Source organism: Clupea harengus, chromosome 14 (genome assembly GCF_900700415.2).
Source record: "Clupea harengus chromosome 14, Ch_v2.0.2, whole genome shotgun sequence".
Lineage (NCBI taxonomy): Eukaryota > Metazoa > Chordata > Actinopteri > Clupeiformes > Clupeidae > Clupea > Clupea harengus.
Window position 1 is genome coordinate 28,853,838 of NC_045165.1, and position 27,208 is coordinate 28,881,045.

The 27,208-nt window shown below is 41.8% G+C and overlaps 1 protein-coding gene across 3 annotated transcripts; it reads left to right on the plus strand.

Moving 5' to 3' along the window:
- The first annotated feature begins 14,965 nt into the window (after positions 1–14,965).
- Positions 14,966–27,200, plus strand: fosl2 (FOS like 2, AP-1 transcription factor subunit). Of its 3 annotated transcripts, none has more exons than XM_042709730.1 (5): positions 14,966–15,233; positions 15,527–15,762; positions 18,438–18,692; positions 19,742–19,849; positions 23,896–27,200. In XM_042709730.1, exons 2-5 carry the CDS (start codon positions 15,640–15,642, stop codon positions 24,466–24,468), a joined length of 1,059 nt encoding a protein of 352 aa, XP_042565664.1. In that variant the 5' UTR covers positions 14,966–15,233; positions 15,527–15,639; the 3' UTR covers positions 24,469–27,200. The 3 variants fall into 3 exon arrangements, with proteins under 3 accessions (XP_042565664.1, XP_012669731.2, XP_031435997.1); XM_031580137.1 differs by having other exon boundaries at positions 15,109–15,233; positions 15,649–15,762; XM_012814277.3 differs by having other exon boundaries at positions 14,966–15,762.
- Positions 27,201–27,208: the final 8 nt, after the last annotated feature.

Consider the following 27,208-nt stretch of genomic DNA (forward strand, 5'->3'; position numbering starts at 1 on the left):
GGGGGGGGGGGTGACTACACATGCTGCACACAGCTGTTACAGAAGTGTGAATGCACACACAGGGACCACACTAAGAAGAGTACCTGTACACTAGTGTGCAAGTGCCTAGTGTGGCAAACGTGACCCGTGAAGACCCCTGGGGAAACTGCAAAGATCTTCATCTTACTGGCTGGAAAAACTTGAACTTTGGAATCTGCACCCAAAAACAAATGATATGTTTTGTTTGATATTTACTTTACAATAAATGTAATATAAATTCTACTTTCTTAGATTACAGCCAATTTGCTACACACTTTTTGTGTCTTTCAGAGAAAGTTTGTTTGTCGTGTAAGATTTCTTTATGTTGCCTCACACTGTTAATAAAATGCTATATGATGACAGACGTGGTTTTCTGCTTCCTTTCAGTTGTTCAGTGTGGATTTACATTTAAATTCCATTAATTGACAGCACCTTTTAGTTCATTTAGTTTAGTTTTAGTTAATTAACAAATATTTCCTGGAAGTAGCCTGTGTACAAAGAGATGCAAATGTTTCTTCTTTGACCTTCTCACCAATCTCCATGATCCCCAGTGACGGCACCTCTCACATGGCTCGTGTGCTGAATGCAGTCGGATCATTCTAGCCTTGACCTCATTTCTGCCCCGGGGTTGGCCATTTTAGAAATTCACCACAGAAAAACCTATTTGGAGGACAGTCCCAGACTATCCCAGACCTATTTGGAAGACAGTCCCATACTATCCCAGACCTTGACAAGTGCTGTTGTTATGAGCTAGTCATCCAAACTCACTTCCTCTCCGAAGGATCACAATGTTTTGGATTTGCTCTTTACGATTTCCACCCCTTGATTAACCATCTGTTCAAATTCATCTCAGTTATCCAGTCAGATAGCCCCAGTTTATGTTTACTGAGAAATGTAAAATGGAGTGGTATTTCTTTGAGCTACTGTACATTACTGTACTGCCATTACTTGCCCTCTCTGATAACAAACTAGTAAAAACACAGGATATTGCAGGAGGCAGAATTTTCCATCAACTGATATAACTGACATGTAAACCAAACTACATCGGGAAAGTTCCTTTCAACACCACTTGCGTACTCAACGTTTTTGATGGAAGTGGTTGTGAAGAGAGAGAGGGTATTATCAGACTTCTTGTAATTTTTGTCTGGATGAGGTTAAGTAATTAGCAGATACTTAGAATTTTTTTTGGATTTGTTTATCTATAATCTTTATTATCATTTTCTACCCAGTATGTTTCCTTTGCTCAGTCTAGTCTTCTCAGTTTCATATATGTTTTTTTTCCACGTTTTTTTCTACCAAGAAAGTGAGCATAGCAGAACCTCTTCAGAATGGTGTATTGTGGGTAATATTTAATAAAGCTGCCAGCTGAGGACACTAGACATTCTGATGTTTTTCTCCACCTGCACAGCTGGGTACTGTCTCATTGGATCCTGGTGCTGACGCTCCAGATACTCAAGTAGCCCAGAGAAGGACGGCTTTGTTACCTCCTTAAACTGCTTTTTTTCCAGCTGCATACAGAATTGCAAAAGTGTTTTTAATGATGAATTAGCGTTTCGACACTGTTAGCTAACATGAGCTAACATGAGGTGCCACTGAAACACAGGAGTGGTGGGTACAGGACCTGGGCCTTTTCTGCCTATGTAGACATTCCATTCACTCAGCCATTTAAAACATGACCATGTCCACACTACATCTCCAACCAATTTGATGTTATTTTAATTGAAAAATCTTTCGAAAACACAGAAATTGCTTGGTGATTCCAAATTTTTTGAACAGTTATGTATGGGTGGATGGATTGCCAGCAAAAGAAAGATGAGTATCACCTTCTACGCTCTCCCCAAGTATGCAGGCAGGTCTGCTACAGTAGTCTGGGGCCTGCACAAGGAGGTGGATGGCATGATTAGGTGAGATAGGGTCTGATCTTCCCAGTACTACAGAGTCAACCAACAAGACTTTGAGACAGAAGCCATATTCTCAGAGAAACTAAGTCAGTCATCAATCATGACACCCAAGTTTCTTGCCGTTTTAGTTGGGGTCAATGATGCTGAGACAAGTTTGATGCTGAATATGATGTCATATAGCTAAATGGGTTGGGATTAACAGGAGCTCAATCAAGTATGATGAACTGTTGCCGATCCAGTCGAGTGAGGTTAGCAAGTATACATAAGACCAGTACATACTGTATACTGTAGGTAAATCTACTATAATAACGGTTACTTAAAATTATAGCAGTTAGCTGAGTTATCAACCTAATTTGAACTATCACAGCCAAACATCCAGAATTGAAATGATTGATTTGTTTTCTATGACCTTAGAGTTGTAGACAACAACTTCTGTTTCTAAGTAAATTAGATAGTGATTAGACATTATAGTGAAATTGCATTTATTTGGAGGTGTTTCACAATAGGCACAATAGTCTTGAAATCCTGACGAAAATATTTTGTCCCATTAATTCAAATGTACAAAAGTGACCATTGTTACTAGGCATAAAATGTGCTAATCAATCTGCTAAACTGACTCCAACCCAGGTCTGGAAAGCTTTCTTTAGCTCCTCCACATTCATGTGTGGCACCAGTGGCCTGCAACATGGGAAGGGCTGTGTGTCAACATAAGGTAAGACAAACAGGGTGCTAAAGTATCAGACTTGATAAGAGTCAAATGAAAGATATGGAAAGGTCTTTAGTGTTGTGTGTTAACAATTTCTTAAAGGAGACACGCTTTCAAATTGAGTTTTTGATACAGGCAGAGTTACTGTTCTAAAGGAAGAATGAGAGCTGTGTGTGTAGAGCTGAAAGCGTGTATGTGTGTACAGAAATGTAAGCTGTAAGTGTGTATGTGTGTACCTGTATGTGTGTATATAAGCGTGTATGTGTGTACCTGTATGTATGTATGTGTGTATGTAAGTGTGTAGATGTATGTGTGTATGTGTGTATGTGTATGTGTATGTGTATGTGTGTACCTGTATGTGTGTATGTAAGTGTGTAGATGTATGTGTGTATGTGTGTGTGTGTGTGTGTGTGTGTGTGTGTGTGTGTGTGTGTGTGTGTATGTGTGTAGGTGTGTATGTGTGTATGTGTGTATGTATGTGTGTATGTAAGTGTGTAGATGTATGTGTGTATGTGTGTAGATGTATGTGTGTATGTGTGTATGTGTGTGTATGTATGTATGTATGTGTATGTATATTTGTATGTATGTATGTGTGTGTGTATGTGTGTGTGTGTATGTGTGTATGTGTGTATGTAAGTGTGTAGATGTACCGTAAATCCGCAAATAAAGACCGGGATTCAATTAGAGGCCGGGCTTCAGATAGTAGCCGGGGGCGTGGTCGATACCGACAAATAAAGGCCGGGCCCTGTATACAAGCCGGGGGTAAAAAAAAGGTACTGGTAGCCTATTTTACTGTAGCCTACCAGCATCAGTCCAGCACAAAGCAGACATCACAATTTAATTGAATGCATTTCCAAAAATACATGTTCTCCTCATGTTTAATGTTGTTGGCTAATTTCATGGCTGTTTGCAATTAAAAAAAGAAATGTTTCAGCCTACAAGGCGAATTTGTTATTATACAGTTACTTGCCTAAACGATAGAAGACATTCCTCCAAAATACCTCTTTTTAATGATTTTGTTGCCGTTTCGTGATTTCCCTAAGACATTTTTTTTCTTCAGGCTAATAGAACTTTAACGTCCCAGGTGTTGCGTAGCAACCCATTACTTGCTGACTTCAAGTTACAATGACTTTCCGCTACGTTAAATGACGGACTTCTTGCGGAATGATATGAAAGATGTGAATTAGAAACACAAAACCCGTTGCCAATGACAGCGGTCATTAACTTTTCGAGGTGGTGAATATCAAGAAATTACAGACCTGCTAACGTTGGGGTGCCCCATTCAAATCAACGGAACTTTTTTGAACATTCTGAAGAGCCGTAAGAAATAAAGGCCTGCCCCTAATACAAGCCTGCCCCAAATACAGGCCGGTGCGCTGTGCAGCCTAAGTAAATAAAAGCCCCGGCTACTATTTGAGGATTTACGGTATGTATGTGTGTGTAGATTTATGTGTGTATATAAGCGTGTATGTGTGTATGTGTGTGTGTATGTGTGTACCTGTATGTGTGTATGTAAGTTGTGTATGTGTGTATGTGTGTATGTAAGTGTGTATGTGTGTATGTAAGTGTGTATGTATGTAGATTTATGTGTGTATGTGTGTATGTGTGTATGTGTGTTGTCGCAGCCCAGCTCTCAGCAAGACGCAACCAGGGAATTTCTCAAAGGCAGGTTCTTTATTAACTATTTAAAGTTACAACAAAAGTATTCAAACCAACAGAAAATGGGGTGAACCCTCCGGCTTGCATCCAGCTTGCATCCAGTGCTACCGGCACCTTCCCCTCTGTCTCTCTCTCTCCCTCAGCTGGGTCACTGTGCCCGCATTCTCCACCATATGTCGCAGCCCAGCTCTCAAAAGGACGCAACCAGGGAATTATCCAAAAGCACTTTCTTTATTAAGGCTTCAAATCACAAACAAAGATGTTTAAACAAACAGAAAATGGGGTAAACCCTCCGGCTTGCACCCAGTGCAACCGGCACCTTCCCCTCTGTCTCTCCCTCTCGTCAACCCCGCTTCTCACTGACTCTTTAAAGTCTTTGTCTGACTAGTTTGGCACTGAGCAGCAACTAGTCAAACAATCTACACCTGTGTGTCCAATTAGGGAATGGCCCGACCTGCCTAGTCCCCAGAACACCTCCCCAGGGTCCTAAAGCCTGCCCTGTATAGTCCTAGTAAGGGAAATCACCCATGTTTAAACTAAGTGGGAGCCCAAGAGCAGCTTGGGCTACCACAGTGTATGTAAGTGTGTATGTGTGTAGATTTATGTGTGTGTGTATGTGTGTATGTGTGTAGATGTATCTGTGTATGTGTGTATGTGTGTATGTGTGTGTGTTTGTATGTGTGTATGTGTGTATGTGTGTATGTGTGTGTGTTTGTATGTGTGTGTGTGTGTGTGTTTGTATGTGTGTATGTGTGTATGTGTGTATGTGTGTATGTGTGTGTGTTTGTATGTGTGTATGTGTGTGCAGAATTGCGTGCCCACTGTTGTGTTCATCATTGTCAGCGGTCTCCGTTGGCCTGAGGGACAGCCTCTGCTGTATTTATTATTGGTAATGCAGGAACTGTCACATTTAATTGTGAACTACAGGCTGACTGATCCTGGGGCATTTATTATCTTAAGATGCTGTAATAAGATACTCAAATGAGATTTTTTCCCCTGATGTTAGCTCTCTCTACCTGTATTGGCAAACAGAGAGAAAGAGAACGTAGAACGTAGTTGCCCTGTGAGATAAATAGGCCTGTAACTACTGCCATGTTTCTTCTTGCCTTCTTATTTGCTGTCAAAAATAAAACCTCTTGATGTTCATCTTCACTAAAACATGTATTTACTGACAGGTTGAAGCCACATATAAAGTCGAATGCTGTTTCCTCCCCACACTAGGTATTGTAAGAGAGTTCATGCGACTGCATCCAAACAGAGAAGTAGATGGCTTAGCCCTCAATTAGGTGTTGCTAGCGCTGGGCTTTAAAGATGACAGGAGGGACTTTTTGTCTGCAGCATCAGAGGCCCTCTGCTTGCCAACTCGGGGTTTAATTCCTCAAATCCATTAATCCTGCCTTAATTCAGAGATCTGTGGCAGCAGGCTGGGGAAATTATGGAGTGGAAGCCAGGGCTGATTTCAGAAAGTAATGATTCATTAACTGGCGTAACATTAACAGCCCTTGGCCAAGATGTTTGTGCCACTGGTAGCCCACTATGGGCATAGAGTGCCATCACGGGAAGGTGCTACCCACAAGAAATATATTGTTCCATTTGGATACAGAGACAGATTCTTGAAATGTGTCACATTAGATTCATATATAGGACAAGGACATGTCTTTTGCCTGCTGTTACTCAGGGCAAAATGCATTGCAACGTGCTTGCTGGCTCTAATTTAGTGTCTGGTGACCACGTTATTAGTATGGAAGGGACACACCCCTCTTTGAATACTACTATCTGTAAGACCTCTCGCCTAATTGCACCATGTTGTTAGTCGTAAACAAACAAAAAGGAATTCATATTGGTCCTTGACAAGTGATTAACGTCAAGATCTCAAGGGCACTTTTCAAGTGATCCTGCGGATTTCAGTGCTAACTCAGAAACTCAAACACAAATAACAGTGAGAGCAAAAATAACAGCTGGAAAAAAAGGAAATATGATTGAAAAGCACCTTGCCACTCTTAATCACTACTCTTCCACGTGACACTAAGTAGACAGGGCAGAAGGCAGTGCAGGAGGCAACTGGAGCGAAATGGGGAACATTGCACAGGCCTGAATCTGTCATGGTGAGGTGCGTGCACCCGCGCCTGTTTACCACTGCCAACTTCTCAAGCTGTCAGACCAGGCTACTCATTTTTGGAGTCTCTTTTATTCATCATATTCCTTAAGGAACAGTAACAGTCATTGGAGGAACAGAAAAGGTGGAGAACAATAAAATAATTGTATATGTATGCTTCCCTTTTTGGATCACTGGAGGGTTATTTCCAGTCACACCGTGTGGAAATGCAGAATGACATGAAGAGGAGTTTTTTCCTTTCCCCATTTTGTTCTGTCTTCTCTCTCTGCCTCTTTCCTCTTCTCCCTCCTTGGTGAAGGAGTGAGGGGGCGGAGAGGAGAGGATTGAGGATAGCGGCGGCGCACGGGGATGTGGCTTGAGTTGTTGATGTGAGCCATGTTTGGGATGATGGAGCTGAGAGGCTTAGCTAATTTGGGAGTGAGCGAGAGTGGAGGGATTTGGCGCCTTTTGTTGCAGCCCGTTTGATCTAAAAGTGCAGGAAAATGGCCCCAAAGATGTCACGGAAATTAGAGAATTACTGTTCTCCCCCCACTTTACATCGCAGAAATATCAAGCACACTGCATGCAATTCTTACAATTTTGTAGATACCAACTGCTGTATTAAAATTCTGATTGTTAATTGCCAATCACAGTCCTCCTAGTTTAGCTTTGAAAGCCAGAAGAGAACACCGCTAAGCTGATCAACATTCAGCTCAGATCTGGAGCTTTCAGGTTGCTGCTTTTTTTATCCCCAATATGTTTTTTTGTTTTTTTTTGGCATTTTCAAAAATGAGGGAGGGTGTTGCTTTGGGCTTGAATTAATAATATCAAGGCAGTATGACAGCCACTCACCACCACTAAATGGAATTTAAAAAATACATGGCTGGAAATAAACACTTCCTAATTTTGCAGAAGCCCAGTATTTGTCAGGTGATGTTTTAAATCAAGTTCATCATGTCATTTTGTTGGATATCCATTCAATATTCAGTCTTCACATGGTCTCACAAGACATCCCAAATATGAAAGGCTTAGTACAGAGTTTATAAATACTGCCAATCATAGATGGACAAACTCATGTTGTGGTTTTATTCAAATGAAACACAAAGCAAGGTATTTCCATACCACAAATGCCTTCAATGTGGGACGTGTTTGTAGTGTGCATTTGTCTCAGAGTATAACAGCAATTTTGAAATTTGGCTACATACAGTGTAGTTGCACTGTTAGTGCCAGCATCAAAGTTATCGGTCACCCTACTTTTCCATGACTAAAAATCTATCCATCCCACCACCAACCCACCCCTTTGGAACTGTCAGTTAGAATGGCCTTCCAGCTGACGGTATGCCTGTCATGATGATATGGGACATATCTTGGTAGCCTGTCGCTCTGCTACACAGGTGGACTGACAGCATAGACTGAGTCACACGTATACAGGTACATTTAACATGATGGGACAGATCAAGGCTTCAGTTGATGTTGATGTTGTTAAACATGTACATGTACATTAAAAAATACATTCATTCTGCTCTACATATTTTAAGGTCTTCGATTATGAAAGTCTCAGATATGACATGCAAGGTGGAGAGGAGAGACCCAAAACACGGTGCTGACTGTACTAACCTGTCACTAACATCAGTGAGAGAGAATCCCCCGTTAGAGTTATAGTGGCTTATGCTGTGTTCAGCCATTCACATTCATTCAGTTGTTTATGTTTCTCCAATTAAACAGAGGAGAAGGGGTCATTGTGTAAACACATCATGTCACTCCTACATAATGTTGGACCATGTTGACCTTTGCCTGTCCCCTTAAGCCCCTAAGGTCATCCCCCTGGGGAAAGGAAGAGGGCAAAAGTGCAGGCACCAAGCAGCACGTGAGGGCAGCGGACAGGCCAACAGGATAAGGATGGGAGAAAGAACATAGGGGTGTGGAGCGTGGAGCGTGGAGCGTGGGGCGTGGGGGAAGGGTCATGCTCTGCTCGTGCCAAGTGACACAAACCCCCTTTGGCAGCCTAATTAAATTTTCCACTTTTCCACACTCGCATTAAGCCTCCATCCAGCTGGAAGGAATGAATGCACCGAAGGAAGAGACCTCAGGAAGAGGACTGCTGGCACCCCCCACCCTCCTCTCCTCCCTCCACCCTCCTCTCCTCCTCTCCTCTCCTCCACCCTCCTCTCCTCCCTCCACCCTCCTCTCCTCTCCTCCTCTCCTCCTCTCCGCCCTCCTCTCCTACACCCTCCTCTCCTCCTCTCCTCTCCTCCCTCTCTCCTCTCCTCCCGCCCTCCTCCCCTCTCCTCCCTCTCTCCTCCCTCCACCCTCCTCTCCTCTCCTCCTCTCCTCCCCTCCGCCCTCTTCTCCTCCACCCTCCTCTCCTCCTCTCCTCCACCCTCCTCTCCTCTCCTCCACCCTCCGCTCCTCCACCCTCCTCTACTCCTCCCTTCCGCCCTCCTCTCCTCCCTCCACCCTCCTCTCCTCCTCTCCTCCCTCCACCCTCTCCTCTCCTCTCCTCCTCTCCTCCGCCCTCCTCTCCTCTCCTCCGCACTCCTGTCCTCCTCTCCTCTCCTCTCCTCTCCTCCTCTCCTCCTCTCCTCCGCCCTCCTCTCCTCTCCTCCTCTCCTCCTCTCCTCCGCCCTCCTCTCCTCCTCTCCTCCTCTCCTCCTCTCCTCCCTCCTCCCTCCTCTCCCGCGCCCTCCTTTCCTCCCTCCTCTCCTCCTCTCCTCTCCTCCTCTCCTCCTCTCCTCTCCTCTATGCAAATGTCCCTCCACCTCTCTCTGCCTCCTGCGCATGGGTGCGATTCTCCCATGCATGGAAGTCAAAAAATGCGTGCAGCTACGTACTTTTCAGCCAACGCGTATTCCACCCTTGACTTAAGACATGTGCAGCATTAAGAGAGTTACGCACTTCAGGCGGAGCCATCCCAAAGTCTGGGTGTTTCTTCTGTGAACAGTATTCATGCGTATTCTGCCCTTGATGTGAGTGCTGTGGCTATGCTAACGCTTCTGAGGGCTGGAGTGAGGGAAGCACCACTACAAAGTGAAACACCATATTGTCTTCCTCTCTTTCACCCTGCCATGCCTGTTATCACACATTTCGCTTACTAGTGTTTGCTTTCTTACTGGAAACAAAGAAGAAAAGAGTTGCATACAGAATGTTATATACAAATGATTTTGTATTCAAAATGTTTACCGCCACAGGATCAAAGTCAGCCCTGGCCTCCCACTTCCTCTGGTTTCACCTCAAAATAAGGGTGATGGAGGTGGGTGAAACCTCACAGTTTGGCATTTAGGTAACTGGAGTGAGGTCATCAGGTTTGGCTTACTATTAAAAAAAACAAATGCTGCTCTTGACATTTTCCAATGTGTCCTTTGCTGATTGCTGTAGTGTGCTTTTTCTTCCATGTCCAATGGCAAGAGGAATCTGCAGCAAAGTGAAGTGATACTTGATGCTTAGTGATTAGTGTTAATGCCTTCTATGTAATTATGTTGCTAGGGAGTACATACTTTTTATTGCAGTTTGTTCTGGGTTCCAGGTCCATTATTTTGTGGTTTTTAATTAATAACTACTTAGAACAATTCTAAAGAACAATAAATCAAGTTTTTTCTTGAAATTACCATATCTGTGCGCAGAATGAGAAATATACAGGTGGATAGATAGACACAGTTAGAAGCTAATAAAAAGGACCCATCGGCAGTAGCTGACACTAGGCTATACAATAAGATGCTGTGCTGTGGGACTCACTTCAAATGATGTACAATGATTTTAATATGTTTGGCTGAAAGCGACTAACAGAACTTACCTAAACTTAATAACAGAGACATAACACACCCTCTACTTACACAGCACATGGGTACCAGGCAGGTAACAAAATATGGCAACACTTTATTTGAAGGAGTGTGCATAAGACTGACATGACACCGTCATAACCATTACATGACCACTGTCACGAACATGAAGGAGTCTCTACCAACTCTAGCCCAATGTATATGCAGAACACGGGCAAAGAGAAATTAGACCACGGAAAACCATCAAATGGGGAAAACACCTAAGAACTACTGGGAAAATATCATAATGCTTTCATAGTAGGTTTTGAGAGAGCAAGAAAGACATTTTATTTATTATGCAACCTAAAACAGTAAATTGAACAAATGTATGGTTTAAATGTAGGACATTAAACCTATTAACCAACAAGGATAGACCTGAAACGCACCTTTTAGACCTTTTTAAGCTACCTCATTCCCATACATCAGCACACATTTACACAAGCCATGGCCACACTGTTCAGTAGCCCATGGTGTTCTTAATGCCTTGTTGTGTGGGGAAGATACACGGGGGAGAAGAAAGGAAGATTGATTAGAAGTTCATTTAGATTTAGAATTAATTCATAAAACAATCATGATGATATGCCTACAAACCACGTTAGCCAAGCATACCTTGTCAGTGGATCATATTTGTTTGGGTTGTTTTAGTGTTACGCGTAAGTATGCAACAGCTAGTAGGAGAATATACCTCAAATTCACAGCATGGGGATGTAGGCCTACAGTTCATTTTAAATTATTTTACACACTGGGTATACCCTTCCCCAATACACGTATATTCTCCTAGGTTAACCACTAACAGACTGAGATAACTGTAGGTTTGGATTCCCCTCCCCCACTGGGTATGTCCGGCATGTTTCTCTCACACCAGTCTCTCGTGCCAGTCAGAGCTGTGGGTCACTCAATGGCCATTGGCTAATTGAGAGAAGGCAACAAAGTGGACGTGAAGACATCTGGTGGCATGAACTGAGGATTTTAACATGTGATTACATTCAAAATGAAAAGGAACAGGTTCAATACTTTAAGCTTATGTGTGACATTTTTTCAATAAAGATTATTTATTGACAGTAAAACTGTGTTGTGTGTACATATCCAAAAGCTTAGTGGTTAGGGGCAGATCCTAGTTTTATATAAATCACTTTCACCAGAGAATAGTGTTGATCTAGGGTTAAGTTTTTATTGTTTTTATTATTTATTTATTGTATTTATATGTTTATGTAAATTAGTTCAAGTGTTAAGCAACAGCAACAACAACAAACAAATAAATAAATAAATAAATAAATAAAGCCTCCATTATGTATAGTGTTTATAGTCCTGGCTCCTTGATAAAAAATATGACAGTTAGAAGAAAAGATTTCCCACTCAATCTGACCATGTATCTGACAGGATTAAGAGGTTAATGTTTGTGAATGCTGTGTATATTTGCATTTCCAGGTTCCCTTCGATACTCCAGCAAAACGTCCATAAATAGTAAGGATTGTGTGTATGTATAAACCTCTTAATGTGACTGGCCGAATCACTAGAAATATTCCAGCATAAATTCATTTTTCTTTTGCTGACAATCTCACATTCCTTGAAATGTTAACATTCTACCCTTTTTCTGTCTCCAAGTTCTCCTTATTAGTTGCCATGGAAACCTGCAAATAAAATTTGAGAAGATAGTCAGTTATCTAATCAAAATCAGCTGTCTTCGCCCGGCTGGAATTCATGAGACATCTGTGCAGTGTCTGTGGACTGCCTGAGTGCCAATGGTTGTTGTGGGTATATGTACTCCCTGAAATCTGAAAAGAGATCGGATTCTTACCTCCAACATTTCTCCTAGACAGCAATGAGATTAAATGGAACTAAAAGTGGGATAAAGGCTGAATTATCCTGCTTCTCAGATGTCTATACAGACCAAAGTTCTCCCATGGACTGATTTTTCACATTAAAGTAGACTTGCGTTTAAAAGTACAGCATGTGAGATTTAATGGGATCTAGTGGTGAGGTTGCCGATGGCAACCCACTGAAGACCTCCCTTTCCAAGCATGTAGGAGAAGCTACGGTGGCCCTTAGGTGCCATATGAAAAGGCCTTCTCTGCTGCTAGTGTTTGGGTTTGTCTGTTCCGGGCTACTGTAGAAACATGGCGCCACAACATGGCGGACTCTGTGGAAGATCCCTACTGTATGTAAACAAATGACGAAGGGCTCATTTTAAATTAACAAAAATAAAATGATTCATAGTTACAGGTGATGATGCACTAATGAAAACATACTTGTGAGTACGATTTTCCATTTCTGTTCATAGATCCCCCTAAACCCTGCAACCTTTATCTATCCTATGACAGGAAGACTGTTCAAAGCTGTTGTAGAAAAGGGATAGCTAGGAGATCTTTTTGTCAATTATGGTAGATTTTGACAATAAAATGCATCTCATTTTTGTCTCAAACTGGAAGTTTAGGAGAAATATCTGTGATTAAATTGATTCATGAATGAAAGAGTAATGACAGTCACATCTAAGATCCATCTTTGACAACTAAACTGTGATTAAATTGATTCATAAATGAAACAGTAGTGAGAGTCACATCTAAGATCCATCTCTGACAACTACACTTTTTCTATGGGCATGCGTGTGTCTTCCAGTCCCTTTGTGTTTACTCAGTTTACAATATTTGAACCTTAACTAAATGTGTGGCATGGAGCATCACATCCTTTATGAATCATAAAATATACTCACTGCCTCATTTCTATTCAGTAAATGTGAAACACAAGCTGCTGACTGATAAGTCTTTAAGGGACACTGAGGTGCCCCCCCTCTTAGCTCACTTTAGCTCATACAGCTGTACAGAGTAGGTAAATTGCAGCAGTATTTGGAGCGAACAGATTATGTTCTAAGAATGTGTATGATATAATCTAGGTCAAGGAGCTAATCCAGGTTCAGCAATATTATCCTGTGGTAGTGGTTGTGGTTTGAGAACGGTTTGAATTCATTCTCATATCACGAGGATGAACAGCCAGGTCTGTGTTCATCTTTGTGTAGTGAATACATTTTGTAAAATGTGTTGTACAAAGGCATGATGTACATGTAGTTATACCAGGTAATCATGCAGGCTATGATGGAGGCCTAACTTTACTGTCCAAATATTGGTTCCTCTCTGCTCTCTGTGCTGGACAAGAAGTAGCCTACTTTACAACATCAACAATAAAGGGACATTGCTCATGTTTTTTTTTAGTAGCCTAACAATCGATAGTAGTTTTCTATCTACTTTGCAATATGCCCTTTAAATCTGTTTCTCGGGTAGAGCTCCTAAATGCCGGGTGCCCCTGTGTCATTCAGGGCGGCTGAACTGTCACATCACAGCCACATTCTGATTCTGGCTAATGTTAGGCTACATGTTGTCGCTGACGATCATCACACAGATTTAATGTAAACCTACAGCTTAATGACTCTAGACAATCCATGCAAAAGAACATATCCTACCTCCTGTGACCTATTGACCTCCTCTTGTGCACACAAAGAAATTAGATGTAAGAAATCATCAAATTAAATTAAATCAAGGCCTATTGGTCAGTCAAATGAATGTTCACAGATCAAGCTGATATTAGTACATTGGCCACCACCTACAGTCTCTTGTTCTTGTATCTTGTATATATGACAAAGTGTAGGCATATTGAGGCAGCTTTGTATTACATATTTTAAATAATACATGATAAACTTTAAAGATAGGATGCTGTTGTTTGCCTATCGTGGTTTGTAACTGCATGAGCTCTCAAAGGCGCCTTGAGGAATATCCTTTAATTTTCAGCCAACCCCTCCAGTGGTAGCTGAATGCATGGCAAACAATATTAGAGTGACTTTGCCAACACTGGGGCTTTAAACCTAAAATAGGACGTACAGAAAATTGGATTGCAGTTAATGCCGCGTTTAATGTCTTCAACTTGTCAAAATCTGGGCGTTTTGCCCTCATCCTGTCGTGCGTGCGTCCTATATCATAGACAATCACTGACGATTGCACGCTTTGCGATTCCAGTTACTGACAAATCGGTCATTTATCCAGGGTATTTTAACATTAAACAGTATAACCTAGTTACAACTACACACGTGTGTAGCCTACTATTTGATATGGTATCGCTTGTGATAGTCAGGATTTGGCGCACAGAGGAACTCCGAGAATTCTCTTCCCGTTGGCGACATCTGACTGCTTCCTGGTCTGCAGGCGAGAATTAAAATCCTACTCTAAACCATAGGCTATATCCTACACATACGCTACCCTAGCAGTTATGGATATCTTTTATTATTCCTTTCCCCTAAACTCGCCCCCTTTCTCTGGCTCGATCGACAACAAAGTGTCATCATCATAGCCATGATATGGGCTTGGTCAAGAAAACTTCCATAACATGGCTATTCGTTATCACAAAGGTCTTTCTTTGAAGTAATCAAGTTCCCTATCTGCGATACAGTCTGGGATCTAAATATTAAACAAGCTAGGAGATGATATGAAAATGGAGGGAGGGATTCCCTCCTGTCACTGACGTTCTTTTTAAGGCTGCTTTTTCCAAGGAAACCCACACGCGTGTTCTCTGACGCAACTGACCATTTTTGGAAACATGCGTCAATGGACGAAACCAACTGATATAAAATGTGTTATTACATGGGACATTTAGAGCCATTTGTCGAGACATTGTGTCTCAAAGCATACATTTTAGATATTACGATTAGCAAACGTGTAATCCTTTAATTTAAAATATAAAATGATAAGGTGTAGGCTAAATATCTTCATCTCATAACAGCCATTACTATCTGGTGTACGCCCTCGAACGATGACGTACAAATTGAAGTTGGCGTTGATAAGCAGAGTTGCAGAGTACAGTGGTGTCACAGAATGAGTCATAGGCTACCTGAGTGCGGCAGTCGGGAATAGAAAACAGGACAGTAGTTGCTCTACAGAAGAAAAAAAATAATTAGCCTAACTTTTATCAAACAACACGACGTTGAATTCGTTCCGGTGACTCATCCTTGTAGCCACAACTCACACACCACGCGAAGCTCGGACTGGCTGCGGAAAGTAGGTGCCTCGATGACTTTTGTTCCTCAAGTTTGGTTCAGCACCTGAGAGAACAGTTTATACAACTAGACAACACTACACCGAAAGAAACATTTAGTTTCACCGCAGAGGATTTATATTTTGTGTTTTTAAGAGCGAGGACCTGATTTGCGAACCTGATGTAAACGATTAGGCCTCTGTTCAATACCGTAGAAGCACTAAAAGGATTGATATAACGTTTTCAGAATTTTAGGTAGACTGTTCTGAATGTAGACTACATCTACATTTACATTTAACTTTATAACACTTCTTAGCTGGTTAAGGGATTTCGTTGTCGGTGAAGGGCTGTTCTCTACGCGAAGACGATTTTGAGAAGCCTATACACCGGAGTTCGTAATCATCTGAAATCTTCCCTCTCTCCTGGAACATGTACCAGGACTACTCCGGGAACTACGACACATCCTCCCGCAGCAGCGCGTCTCCGGCACAGCCAGAGTTCTTCACAAGTGGCAGCAGTATTGGCAGTCCAATTTCTACCTCAAGCTATCAGGTAGGCTAACTTATGCTCATTTTCAGCAACATTCTGATCATGTGGAATTCACATATGAAGGCTGATATAGGTTAGGCTTAGGCTATATGAGTTGGTGTAATAAAGAATACAACATGATCATTTAGGCGAAGTAGGCCTACGTTATCAAATCGGTTCAATTGACTCCGAACGTTAAATCATTGACCAACTAGGCCTACTATGAAGCTAATCATACATCCGTGCTTAATGCTGTAAAGCCTCTCTCGCGAGTTTGTCCATCATTTAGGCTAGTGCAAAAATAGACTGCTATGAGACGTGGCAATTTTGTGATCGGCTATGTCGCTGTGAATACAACGGACATTTGACCTGAGGAGACCATCAATGTTAAGACTGAGTCGAGGTGACCACAAGTGAGCCACTTTGAATTTACATAAGGCTAATCGGTGATATTAAAGACAGCCACGTTGGATTGAATGCCTCTGTTAACTAAACCTAGATCATAAAATATCATCCATCCGTAAACTAGACTATCTCTGAGGTTTGCTACAGCCTAGGAAATGTCAGTTACTAAACTGGATATATCCCACACTCAGCGCATTTAAAATATAAACAGGTGCGCAAAACCATTGACCACATAGGGATATTGCGAGCAGCCTAAGCTTTATGGAATGACTCGTTCTAGATGGACAGACAGTGAATGCCAGAGATCCCGATGCATATTGTCAAATAAAGATGTACTTGATCCAGCGTACGCTTTCGTTTTGTCGGATTCTCGTGTGTGGTTTGGAAATGTGCAACATTTAACGACATTGAATCCCCGTCTCTAGTTGAAGGACACATGATGGCTCAGATTGTGGCATGGTTTCTGTGAGCGTCACAAGATAATCTTGTTGTGGTGGTGGTCTTTCCTGACAGCTGAACTTGGTCAAAGAGTGATGTCCATCCTACTGCGCCTCATAGCCTATGTAGACTACAACATGTTCACAGTAGGCTACGCTACCAGATAAGGCACTTGGACATTTCAGGAAAATCTGTTGATGGAGATGTTCTGAGGAAAGAATAGGCTATTTTAGCGACCTTCCGTAAATCCTATGTTATCAGCCTTTTTGTAGCATTTATGAAACAACTTCTCAAGTCAGGAGTGCTAGGGTTTAATCAACAGGTTGTTGCCCGGGATTATTTTTATTTTATCTCCGTGCCTCCTTAGAAAGACACCCGAAGGGCCGGATGTATACCATCTGTTGTGTTGTGTGAAATTTCGCTTGGACGGTGAAGTTAGACTTGAAGTTTAAATTCTTTCAACAGTTTCGCAATGGAAAGCAAATGTGATGTCTTAGTCTTGCAATTGCCTAGGGCATGAAGTGAAACATCCCTTTTTCTAGAATAGACAATAGACCGTTCCAGGCGCATAGCACATATCTTTTATGAACTGATATAGACCCTAACTACTAGGTAGCCTATCTATCTTACTTGATGCCATCGAATATTTTAACCGTTTTTAAATCAGGGCGTCATATTAAACTGTCAAAATCTGACGTCGCAGATTGTCGGGCTTTAATTAGTAGGCTAATAAAAAAATCCTGATATCCATGGATTAGCCTACACGAATAGCCATAGCCTACTCTACAGCCTATTAGTTGTGAGGTTGCTCATTTTATCAAGGTTGCCAAAGGCATTTTAACCACGTCAGTCCTTTATAGCTTTTCGAGAAATGACTCTCATCCTCATCCCTGGTTTACGGGAATCAGTTCCCGTCAAGTTCAGACAACCTCTTGTTACAAGTCTACGTAATTCGTGAGCGTCGTGGAATGTTCCCCTTTGTATGGCACATGGAATGTTTTGGGAAGGCTGTTTTCCCTGCACCTTAAATATCGTGCTGTTTCCCGTCTTACTGGAATCCACGGTCTTCAGCATACCTTCGCGATTAGTCATCTCGCGCTTGGTCGAATTCAAGGGTAGAAGGCATATTCCCGGGAAGATAGGCTATACTTGGAACCCACTGTCAGGACATTTTACACTAGTTTGGATGATGGGCTATTCATTTATAGGGTAATGTGTTTTCATATTCAACAATAAATGCTGTTCAACAATAAATGCAACTCGATTCGAAAGGCAAGGTAATGTCTAGCCTTCCTCAGTAAACTGCAACCATTAGTCTTGGTTAGCCTACTTGTGTAGACTACAACATGGACTTATGAAAGCAATGATTTAATACTCTAAATAATTCCACTAAAATGAAAGAAATTGCATCCTAAGGCAGGGTCAGTTTCAAAATGAATTAAAATTCGTACAGTTCTTAAAATTATTCCATTCTTCAGAACACTTACAAAACACAAAAATGATTATCCAAATGTTCCATCTGTGTGTCTAAGGCCTCCCATTGCATCATGGACAGGAGGTTATTGAGAAATCAGTGGGATGCAGACTGTGGGGGTTTTGTATGATTCACTTGACTGTGTTACTAGGCTGCAGGGGTCAAGCACATACCATGCGATTGCAGTAGGGTGATTCATTATGTTGTGACGAGGACATGAAATGCTAAAGAGGGGTTGGAGGTTTCAGGAAGTTTTGCCTAAAGATTAGGATGGAGTTTTTTAGGGTCTGAACGTTGAATGGTGATGTCTACATTTTGAACCTGTCTAGGTGAGAAGAATATTCTTCAATGTTCTCTCTTTCTTTCTCTTTCTCTTCAACAGAAGTACCGGGTCGACATGCCTGGCTCCAGTAGTGCCTTTATTCCCACTATTAATGCCATTACCACCAGCCAGGATCTGCAGTGGATGGTTCAACCCACAGTCATCACGTCAATGTCCAACCCATACACACGCTCACACCCCTATGGGCTCCCTGTGTCCAGTGGTCCTGCCATGCTGGGGCACACGGCTCTGTCCCGACCAGGGGTGATCCGCTCCATTGGGGATGCTCGTGGTCGACGCAAGAGAGATGAGCAAGTGAGAAACTTTTAAAAAAATTGATATTTTCAGATACTTTCTTGGAAATTTGATTATGCACAGGGCAATCATGCCTAGAGAAGAAAAACATGTACAGGTAATCGACTCTTCCAGTTGAAGAAGAGGTTTGGTTAGTGAAGACTTGGTTAGTGAAGAAGAATCACACAGGCCCGGCAGAACTGTGGTTAAGCAATCTGGGAAAGGCTGCCACGCCCTGTTATATTTCCTGTCAGATTCTTTTGTCAAGTGCCTGAGCAAGTGTACGGTGACGTGATCCATACTATACACAGACGTTAAAAGTGTACGGTGACGTGATCCATACCATACACAGACGTTAATAGGCTTATTGCAGATGGTGAGGTTATATCAGACAGTTTTCTAGTCAAACCGCCTTTACATAGTTAAGAGCTGGGCCTGAAATGATAATAATTTATAATATAGTCTCTGCCTTTATGATAGGTTTGAGACCAAGATAATCATCCATTCACTCTCCAGACAGCCGGATAGAAAGGAAGAGAAATGTAATCAGTAGATGCTACTTAGGAAGTTATTGCCAAGAGTATTGTTTTAGTGGGTTTTGTATTCAGTGGCAGTGGTGCACATACGAGTATTGCTCCTTACTGAGTCAAACAGGCCTCTATCCCACCTGAGAAACTGACACCCAGTTTGCAAAGCAGTACAAAAGTAAGGGGACTAGGTCAAGGCTCTTCTCTAAAAATGTTCTTTCTAGTCTGTTTAGAAATGCCTAGACACCCATAGACATTCATTATTCTGTCCCCTGACCTGATTCACACCCTTGTCACACCATCTGTGCTGGTTTATCACTGACAAAACAAAGATGAGCTTCTCAACGTGAAGATGCCTTGTGTGTTTCCCAGGGTGACCTGTGTGTTTGACCCACCACCACAGGGCACCTCTGTTGTGTAGATTTGAGTTGATTTCTATTCCAAGACAAAAGGTGTACATGTGTGTTTGTGTGTGAGAGAGCCTGAGAGAGGATAAAGGGCGGGAGGAAAGGAAATAATTCCCAAGTTCTTTTTTGACCTTAGCTGACTCCTGAGGAGGAGGAGAAGAGGAGAGTGAGAAGAGAGAGGAACAAACTTGCAGCAGCCAAATGCCGCAATCGGAGGAGAGAGCTCACTGAGATGCTTCAAGGAGTAAGTACATTCCACAGGGGGCTCACTGGTTCAGTGGTGGAACTGTGGCAAGACAGACAATGTTAAACTCCAGAAATACAGAATTACAAAATGTAAAGAATATAACAAATGCTATGTGTATTGAGGTTTGGCACACAAACCATAATTGAAAGATAAAACATGGAAGGATCAATAAGGATTTGTACATTTAACCAACACCACACGCACACACACACACACACACACACACACACACACACACACACACACACACACACACACACACCTATCTCTGAATAGTAATTAGTGAACCTGAATAGTAAAGCAGCAGGCCAGTGTTCCACTCAGTTACTCTGGTGACGTATCTGTCTGTTCTTCTGATGCAGCTGATGGCTTTTTGTCAAATTCAGCTCATTTCTCCTCAAGGTTCTCTAGCTGTCCATTCTGTGTATGCGCTCAAAAAACTGTGATATTTGTACACAGTCTTGGCTCTGTAAATGGGAAACAAATAAAGTGACTCGGACCGAGCCATACACTATTCCAGCCTAGCAAACATGTTGATAGGGATGTCATTTGATTTGCTGTTGAGCTCAAACATCAATAACCTTTTGCCAGAATCACAGGCTGTACCTTTAAGAACAGAATACATTGCAGCAGAGAATGACGTTTGTGACACAGTGTGGGAAAAGGAAACGGAGAAAGTTAAGTGTGGGCAATAGCTTTGAATGCTTTGAATTACATCCACATCTAATTAAAGCCACTTGTTTGTCTCACACACACACAGATTCAAAGGCCAACACTATGACAGAACTGTGTTGAGCTCGACACAGGTGTGTGGCCTGTTGTGCCAGAGTTGGACACAAGACAGTTGAGGAACATTGATAAGGCTCTTTTGCGTTGGTGCCTGACACGCACACACACAATGGAAATGTCTATTTTCATACATACTGTGTATATATATATATATGAGTAGCAGCCCTTTCAAATCTATTGTGTAACTGGAATAGACATTATATACATATAATTAAAAGGAAGTACACAGTACATAAAGTAGTAATTAAACAATACAAGACAATAACCAAATACAAATAATTAAAAGAAAGTACACATAATACATAATTAAAAGATGGTAAGTAATATAATTCAATTAAAAATAAAGTGAATAAGAATAGAATATACCTTTTAGAACTCAGTCATAGGCACATAGAGAAATGTTTTTCACTTTAAATTGCTACATTTGGGGCACATCTGAGATATTCTGGTAGTTTGTTCCAGGTGCATGCAGAAGACCAGCTAAATGTGTCTTCACTGTGTTTGGTTAGGACGCTGGGCTTTACTAGCTGACCTGATTCCATAGATCTAAAAGATATACTCACAGCACTTTAAAATCTATTGTGTAACTAACTGGAAGCCAATGTAAATCTTTTGGAACTGGAGTAATGTTCTCTTGATCCTGGACAAAGCTCTAGCGGCAGTGTTTTGCAGTATAATGAGCTGCAGCTGTTTAATGGTCTTTTTGGGAAGACCACCTAAAAGACCATTAGAGTAGTCCACTTTACTGGAAATAAAAGCAGGAATGAGCTTCTCTTGGTCTTTTTGGGACACCATACCCTTGATTCTGGCTATATTTAAGATAATAAGATAATAGAAGGCTGTTTTTGGTGATTGCTTTGATATGGTTGGTAAAAGTGAGATCTATGTCTATTAGAACGCCAAGATTTCAGACTTTGTTTTTTTAGAGCCAGAGAGTCAAGATGTTGCTAATGCTAATTCTCGTCTCTTTGTTGCCAAACACAATAATCTCTGTTTTGCCCTTGAAGAAAATTGACACAGTGAGACTATTTGGCGGTAGTCATCTTGTTGAGAGAGACAGCTAAATCTGTGTATAATATCTGCATATGATCTGATAATCACTGTTGTTGTTCTGTACCATTTGGCCCAAAGGCAGCATATAGAGATTGAACAGAAGAGGTCCCAGAACTGATCCCTGGGGGACTCCCCATGTCATAGCCATCAGATTCAGCTGCCAGTGGTGATTAAGTAACTCCACGGATTAAAAAAAGTCACAATGTTGATGATTAAAGATGCTGAACTTCCTCTCGAGTATTTTGTCAGTTGTATTAAATTGTAAATTGTCATAAAATTATTTCTAGGTGGTCATAGAAATGGCATAGTTTCATTGTTTGACTGTGGGGTGTTGATGGTCTGTCTGATAGAGGGCGGGTATTGTTGATGTTCCTGTTAATCATCTTCAATTCATCATCAAATTTAGCTGTCTAGCCCTGCATAACTCATAGGTAAAACTACAAACACTTTGTTTATAGAGGTCATGGTGAATTTGAAGTTTAGTTTTTTCTCCATTTGCTTTCAGCTTTCCTACATTCTCTTTTAAGGGCTTTTACAGTCATGATGTTTCTCCACGGTACTTTTACCAGTGCACCAACATCCATGACGATTCAACATCCATGAAGTTTCAAGTTAAACGTATCCAGGAGTATATCAGCTGTCTCTGCACTCATGGTTGGTGACCTAGCTATGGCCTCCACAAAATGAGCACTAGAACTCTCATATATGTACATTTTCTTTACAGAAACGGCCCTTATTTGATTTTTGACTCAAGTGTGGGTATGCTTTCATACACTGCAAGAGACCAGAAGTGTGGCATGGCATTATTTTCCATGTTATTACCCATGTGTATGTTAAAAGTCCCCTCTTATGAAAAAAACACACACTACACAAAAAAAGGAGGGGGGAGGGGTTAGAAAGTAAGTGTGTGTGTTTGTGAGTGGGTGGATGGATGGGGGTAGGCAGAACACAATGTGTTCAAAAGTCTGACTGCCTGGGGGGGGGGCTGTTTTGTAGGCTGTTGTTTCTTGTGCGGATGCTGCTGTACCTTTTTCTAGACTACATGGGGCAAAACAGACTTTGGGAGGGGATCTCTGCTGATGCCGGAGGCTCTGCAAATGCAGCTTTGGTGGTATAGCTCCAGCAAAGATGAAAGAGGGCTACCAATAATCCCTTCAGTTGTCCTCACTGTCCTGTTTAGTTTGTTGGTGTTCTTCCCTTGTGATATGGCCAAACCAGGAAGTGATACAGTAGGTCTGTATGATTTTGATGGTCCCTTGTAAAATGTGGTCAGGGCTGTAGTATGGGGGTCTGCGCTCTTTGATCTGTGAAGTGGGGGGAGCTTGGTGCTCAACTGTTCTGCATACACATGAACACAACCTGGTGTGTTGTGTGGTCCAACAGCCCCTCGCAGGGGTGGATGCTGGGACATTCTTCCTTCCACTGTCTGTAGACAACTGGAGTACCTGGTCACTGGGTGATGATGGAAGTCTTTGTGCTGTTGAAGTGCCTTTGAGCTGTTGGTTGCCTGATGTGTGTAAAGTCATTGAGGTTATCTGTTAGAGAGGGGCAATGGTAGGGGTTTGTAGGATGGGCTTGTAGTCGGTTTGGAGTGTTTGGAATCCCTGGCACAAGAGTGGAGTGTCCTTGTTGTCACTCATCACCTCAGCAGCTTTTGTCCATTAAGCTTCTTTGCCTCTCTGATAGCCTGTGTCGGGTTGTCTGTTAATCCATAGTAGTAGTTGTATCAAAAGGATTATACAGTTTGTTAACTATCTTGTAGCATATGGGTGCTTGAAAGACTGTTGTGTTCTATGGCACATTCCGGATGGAAACATCAAGTCTTATACTGTATTATAACAGAACAGTTCTTTTTGCTCTGAAATTAGTTGTAATTGCAGGATTTAGCAAAGAACTCGATGGATTGCCGATTGGGTGAGCTGGGAGTCAGTTTATTCTGCGCATTCCATGCGACAGATCTGAAATGCACACAACGTGCTACAGTAGAGGGAGAAAAGGAGCGATGATTAGGAGATTATTGAGCATAGTGTCCTGGAAGTCTCTTCTGTGTTGGCCTTGCATGTTTCCTCAAACCTCCAGCATCACTCCTTGCTCCGTGCTCTCACCACACGTAGCTGTGGGCTGTTTTATTAGATTCATATTTCTGCAGTGTGCTAGACAGAAAGAAAGATGCTCATTTACCCTTTTAATCTTGTCACCAGGAGACGGAGAAGCTGGAAGAGGAGAAAGCAGACCTGCAGAAGGAGATTGAGACCCTTCAGAAAGAGAAGGACAAGCTGGAGTTCATGCTAGTCGCTCACCATCCTGTGTGCAAACTCCCCCCCGAGGAGCGGCGGCAGGCTGATCACCAGTGCACACCACTGCCACTGACCATGCGGGCCATGGGCCAGCGCTGCCACATCAACCATCTTAACCCAGTTGTGGTGAAGCAGGAGCCTTTGGAGGATGAGGAAGATGATGATGACGACGATGATGATGATGAGGAGGAGGAGGAGGTCGGCAGGGTCCATTCCTCTGTCATCAAACCCATCAGCATGGGAGGGGGTGTCTTCTGCTCAGATGTTGAGAGCCTCAATACGCCAGTGGTGGCCGCCTCCACTCCCTTGTGCACCCCCAGTGTGCCCAGCCTCATCTTCACCTACCCCAGCATGCTGGAGCCTGAGAGTCCCTCTCCATCATCTGAGTCCTGCTCCAAGGCACACCGCCGCAGCAGTAGCAGCGGGGGCGACCAGTCCTCAGATTCACTCAACTCTCCCACCCTCCTGGCTCTCTAAAAGAGCGCTGATGCCCAAGCCCCCCGTGAGACCCCCTTCCCCTCCCCCCCCTCCCCCCCCTCCCCAGCCCTGTGGGCTCATCCCAGAGGCCTTGGCCTTCTTGTGACAGGAAGAACCCTCAAGGGCTAAATCACTTTGCTGTAATTATTATTTTTTTTTTTTCACAAATATATGATTTCCCCCAAAGTTTGTATGGTTGTCTCTACACCATATACAGTTTCAATCATTCACCCTTTCATCTCAGAGTACTTGATAGACTGTCCGAGACAGATATTCAGAGGCAATCTCATGGAAGAGCAACAAGGAAACATGGCCATCTGAAGTCCAAATATTTTATTATCAGCCTCAACAGAAGAAATTGAGGATTGGCACTCTGAGATTCTTTTGAATGAAGAGTGCATTACAAATAAAATAAATGATTATTATTATTATTATAGGATGTAGTGTTGAATTCTATCAAAATCTTTGCGCAAAGGGGTCATCTCATCTTGCCACTGGTATGCATGGATGGATGGAAAATGGACACAAAATAGATTGAATTCAACAACCTCAGAACTGGGGACACTACAGAGAGAGAGAAAGATATCCTTCTGCGTGTCCTTCTACATTCCATCATATATATTATCTGTGTTGATATTTCCAGGTTCTCTGCTGTGACACCCTGTCCTGATGTTCTCTTGTGTCATAGACCTGGCTTTTCTTATTGGTATGAATGAGCCATGAGTGAATGGAACTCCACAGGATTGGTCCACCACACCATTCAGTGTCTCAAAGAAAAAGACACTCTACCCAACCCTACACGTACCACACTGTACTTTGACAGGGTAAAAGGCATAGACAAATACTTTTGCATCAATTTTCTATCTTTGATAAAGAATAATAAAAAAAAATGACGTCAGGGATTTTTCATTTCTGTGAGTGGACCTGCACATACACAAGCATTACCAAGAGCAGTTGCACACAGTCATGTCAGATTGAGTCTAGATGCTCAGCTATAACAGGTCAAACCTAATACCCTTTACAACGTGGCAATATGACCTTTTCTTTGAGAGACACTGTGGTGTAAAATAGGAACTACATATTTTGTAAATGTTGTTTTGTATATGTATATGCAGATAAGTTGACCATCTCAGACATAGATGGGAACCTCTTACTGAACCTACTGAACTGAGTGGATTTGCACTTTTGACCTGTACATTGTACTGATGGAAGCCATTTGAAATTTGACTCCTCATTTGCTGGGACAGATCTAATTCTAATACACTGTGTGCCACTGAGGAAACACACAAATGTTCTTCTCATTTTGTGGAAAGGAATTCATTGAAATGCATATCAGACAATTCAAACTTTTGTAAGAATTGAGTGTTTACTTTAACATTCCGAAGGAACCCAACGAAGAAGGTACAGAAAAAGAGATATTTTTGTGGTGGTCATTGACTGAATACATCCTAATGAACTTGTTGTGCTGGGTGCAGCAATGGACAATTTGAGCAAAATAGAAAAAACACAAACATCCATACTGACTATGTTTTTGTTGACTCTTCTTTAAAGAGTTTGACTCTTTTTGTGTAGTGTGAAAATCCATGGATGGTTCTATGAAAATTCAATAGTAGTATGCCGTTACATTACGTTTTTGAACTTGTGTGGACTGTGGAGAAGAGAACTCATAAATGAATACCAAAAAAGTCTTTGGAGAGTGTGTGGTATACTTTCTCGTTTTGTTTATCTTTGAATATGTAGAGACGTGGATAAGCCATGAAGTGTAAAACCTTTGTACATGCCCTGCTTGAAGTATTTAGCTTTTTCAAATGCTTTATAAGGAAAAAGTCTTTGTAATGAAAACATCAAAAACAGCAATATGTATGGCAGTATTTGTTAATTTCATTATTTCAAATTTATGATGGTAATGAAATGGTTTTCTCAGTAGTATGTTTTAATGTGAGTGTATTGATAGACAATGCATTTCCCAATGAAATGTTTGTTGTGTCTCTTCCTGCAATTTTGTCTTTGCCTCTCTTAACCACTGGATACTACAGTCTATGACTCATGATCTGATGAAATATCTTTGAAGTTATCTTTAAGACAACAAAGAGAACCAAAGTCACAAAGTTATATATCTGTAAAAATCCTGGTCATTTTAAATGTAAATGACTACAGACATGCAACTTTATAGAAACAACAGATGTGGCATCCAGTCTTGGTTTCACATATTTGATCTTTATCTATCCTTCTGGTACACTGGACGTGTATCATTTCAGAACTCTGTCATAAATGAAGTGGTTACCACTTTCAGTGCTATGCCTTTAAATGAATGAAGACAGCCATCCTCCTCCCGAGAGTCCCGTGGAGGCACGTTCTCCACATACTGCACTGTAAAGTTGCTCCAGGACAAGAGACTATTGACATGAAGAGATATGTTTTTAAAGTTCCAGACGCCGCTAATGGCTGTCCACGGAACCCTCGTCTCTGATATGTCTGGAGTTAAGGGCAGGGTGCACTCAGTTTTGACTCTCTTAACAAGGACAGGCATTGTTGAGCAGTGGTCTAGCCTAGAAGTCTTTGTACTGAATATGCGTGTGTTTCCTGCTGAACTGTGTGGTGTTTGATTACAGTGTTGACATGTTCATTAATCAGTGAATCCACACCCTTTAAATTGTTTTGAGAGCTGTAAATCTAATTCATTTGTCTATTGTTGTATTCTTTGTTTTTCAATAAATTACTTTGATGTCAAACAGTGTCT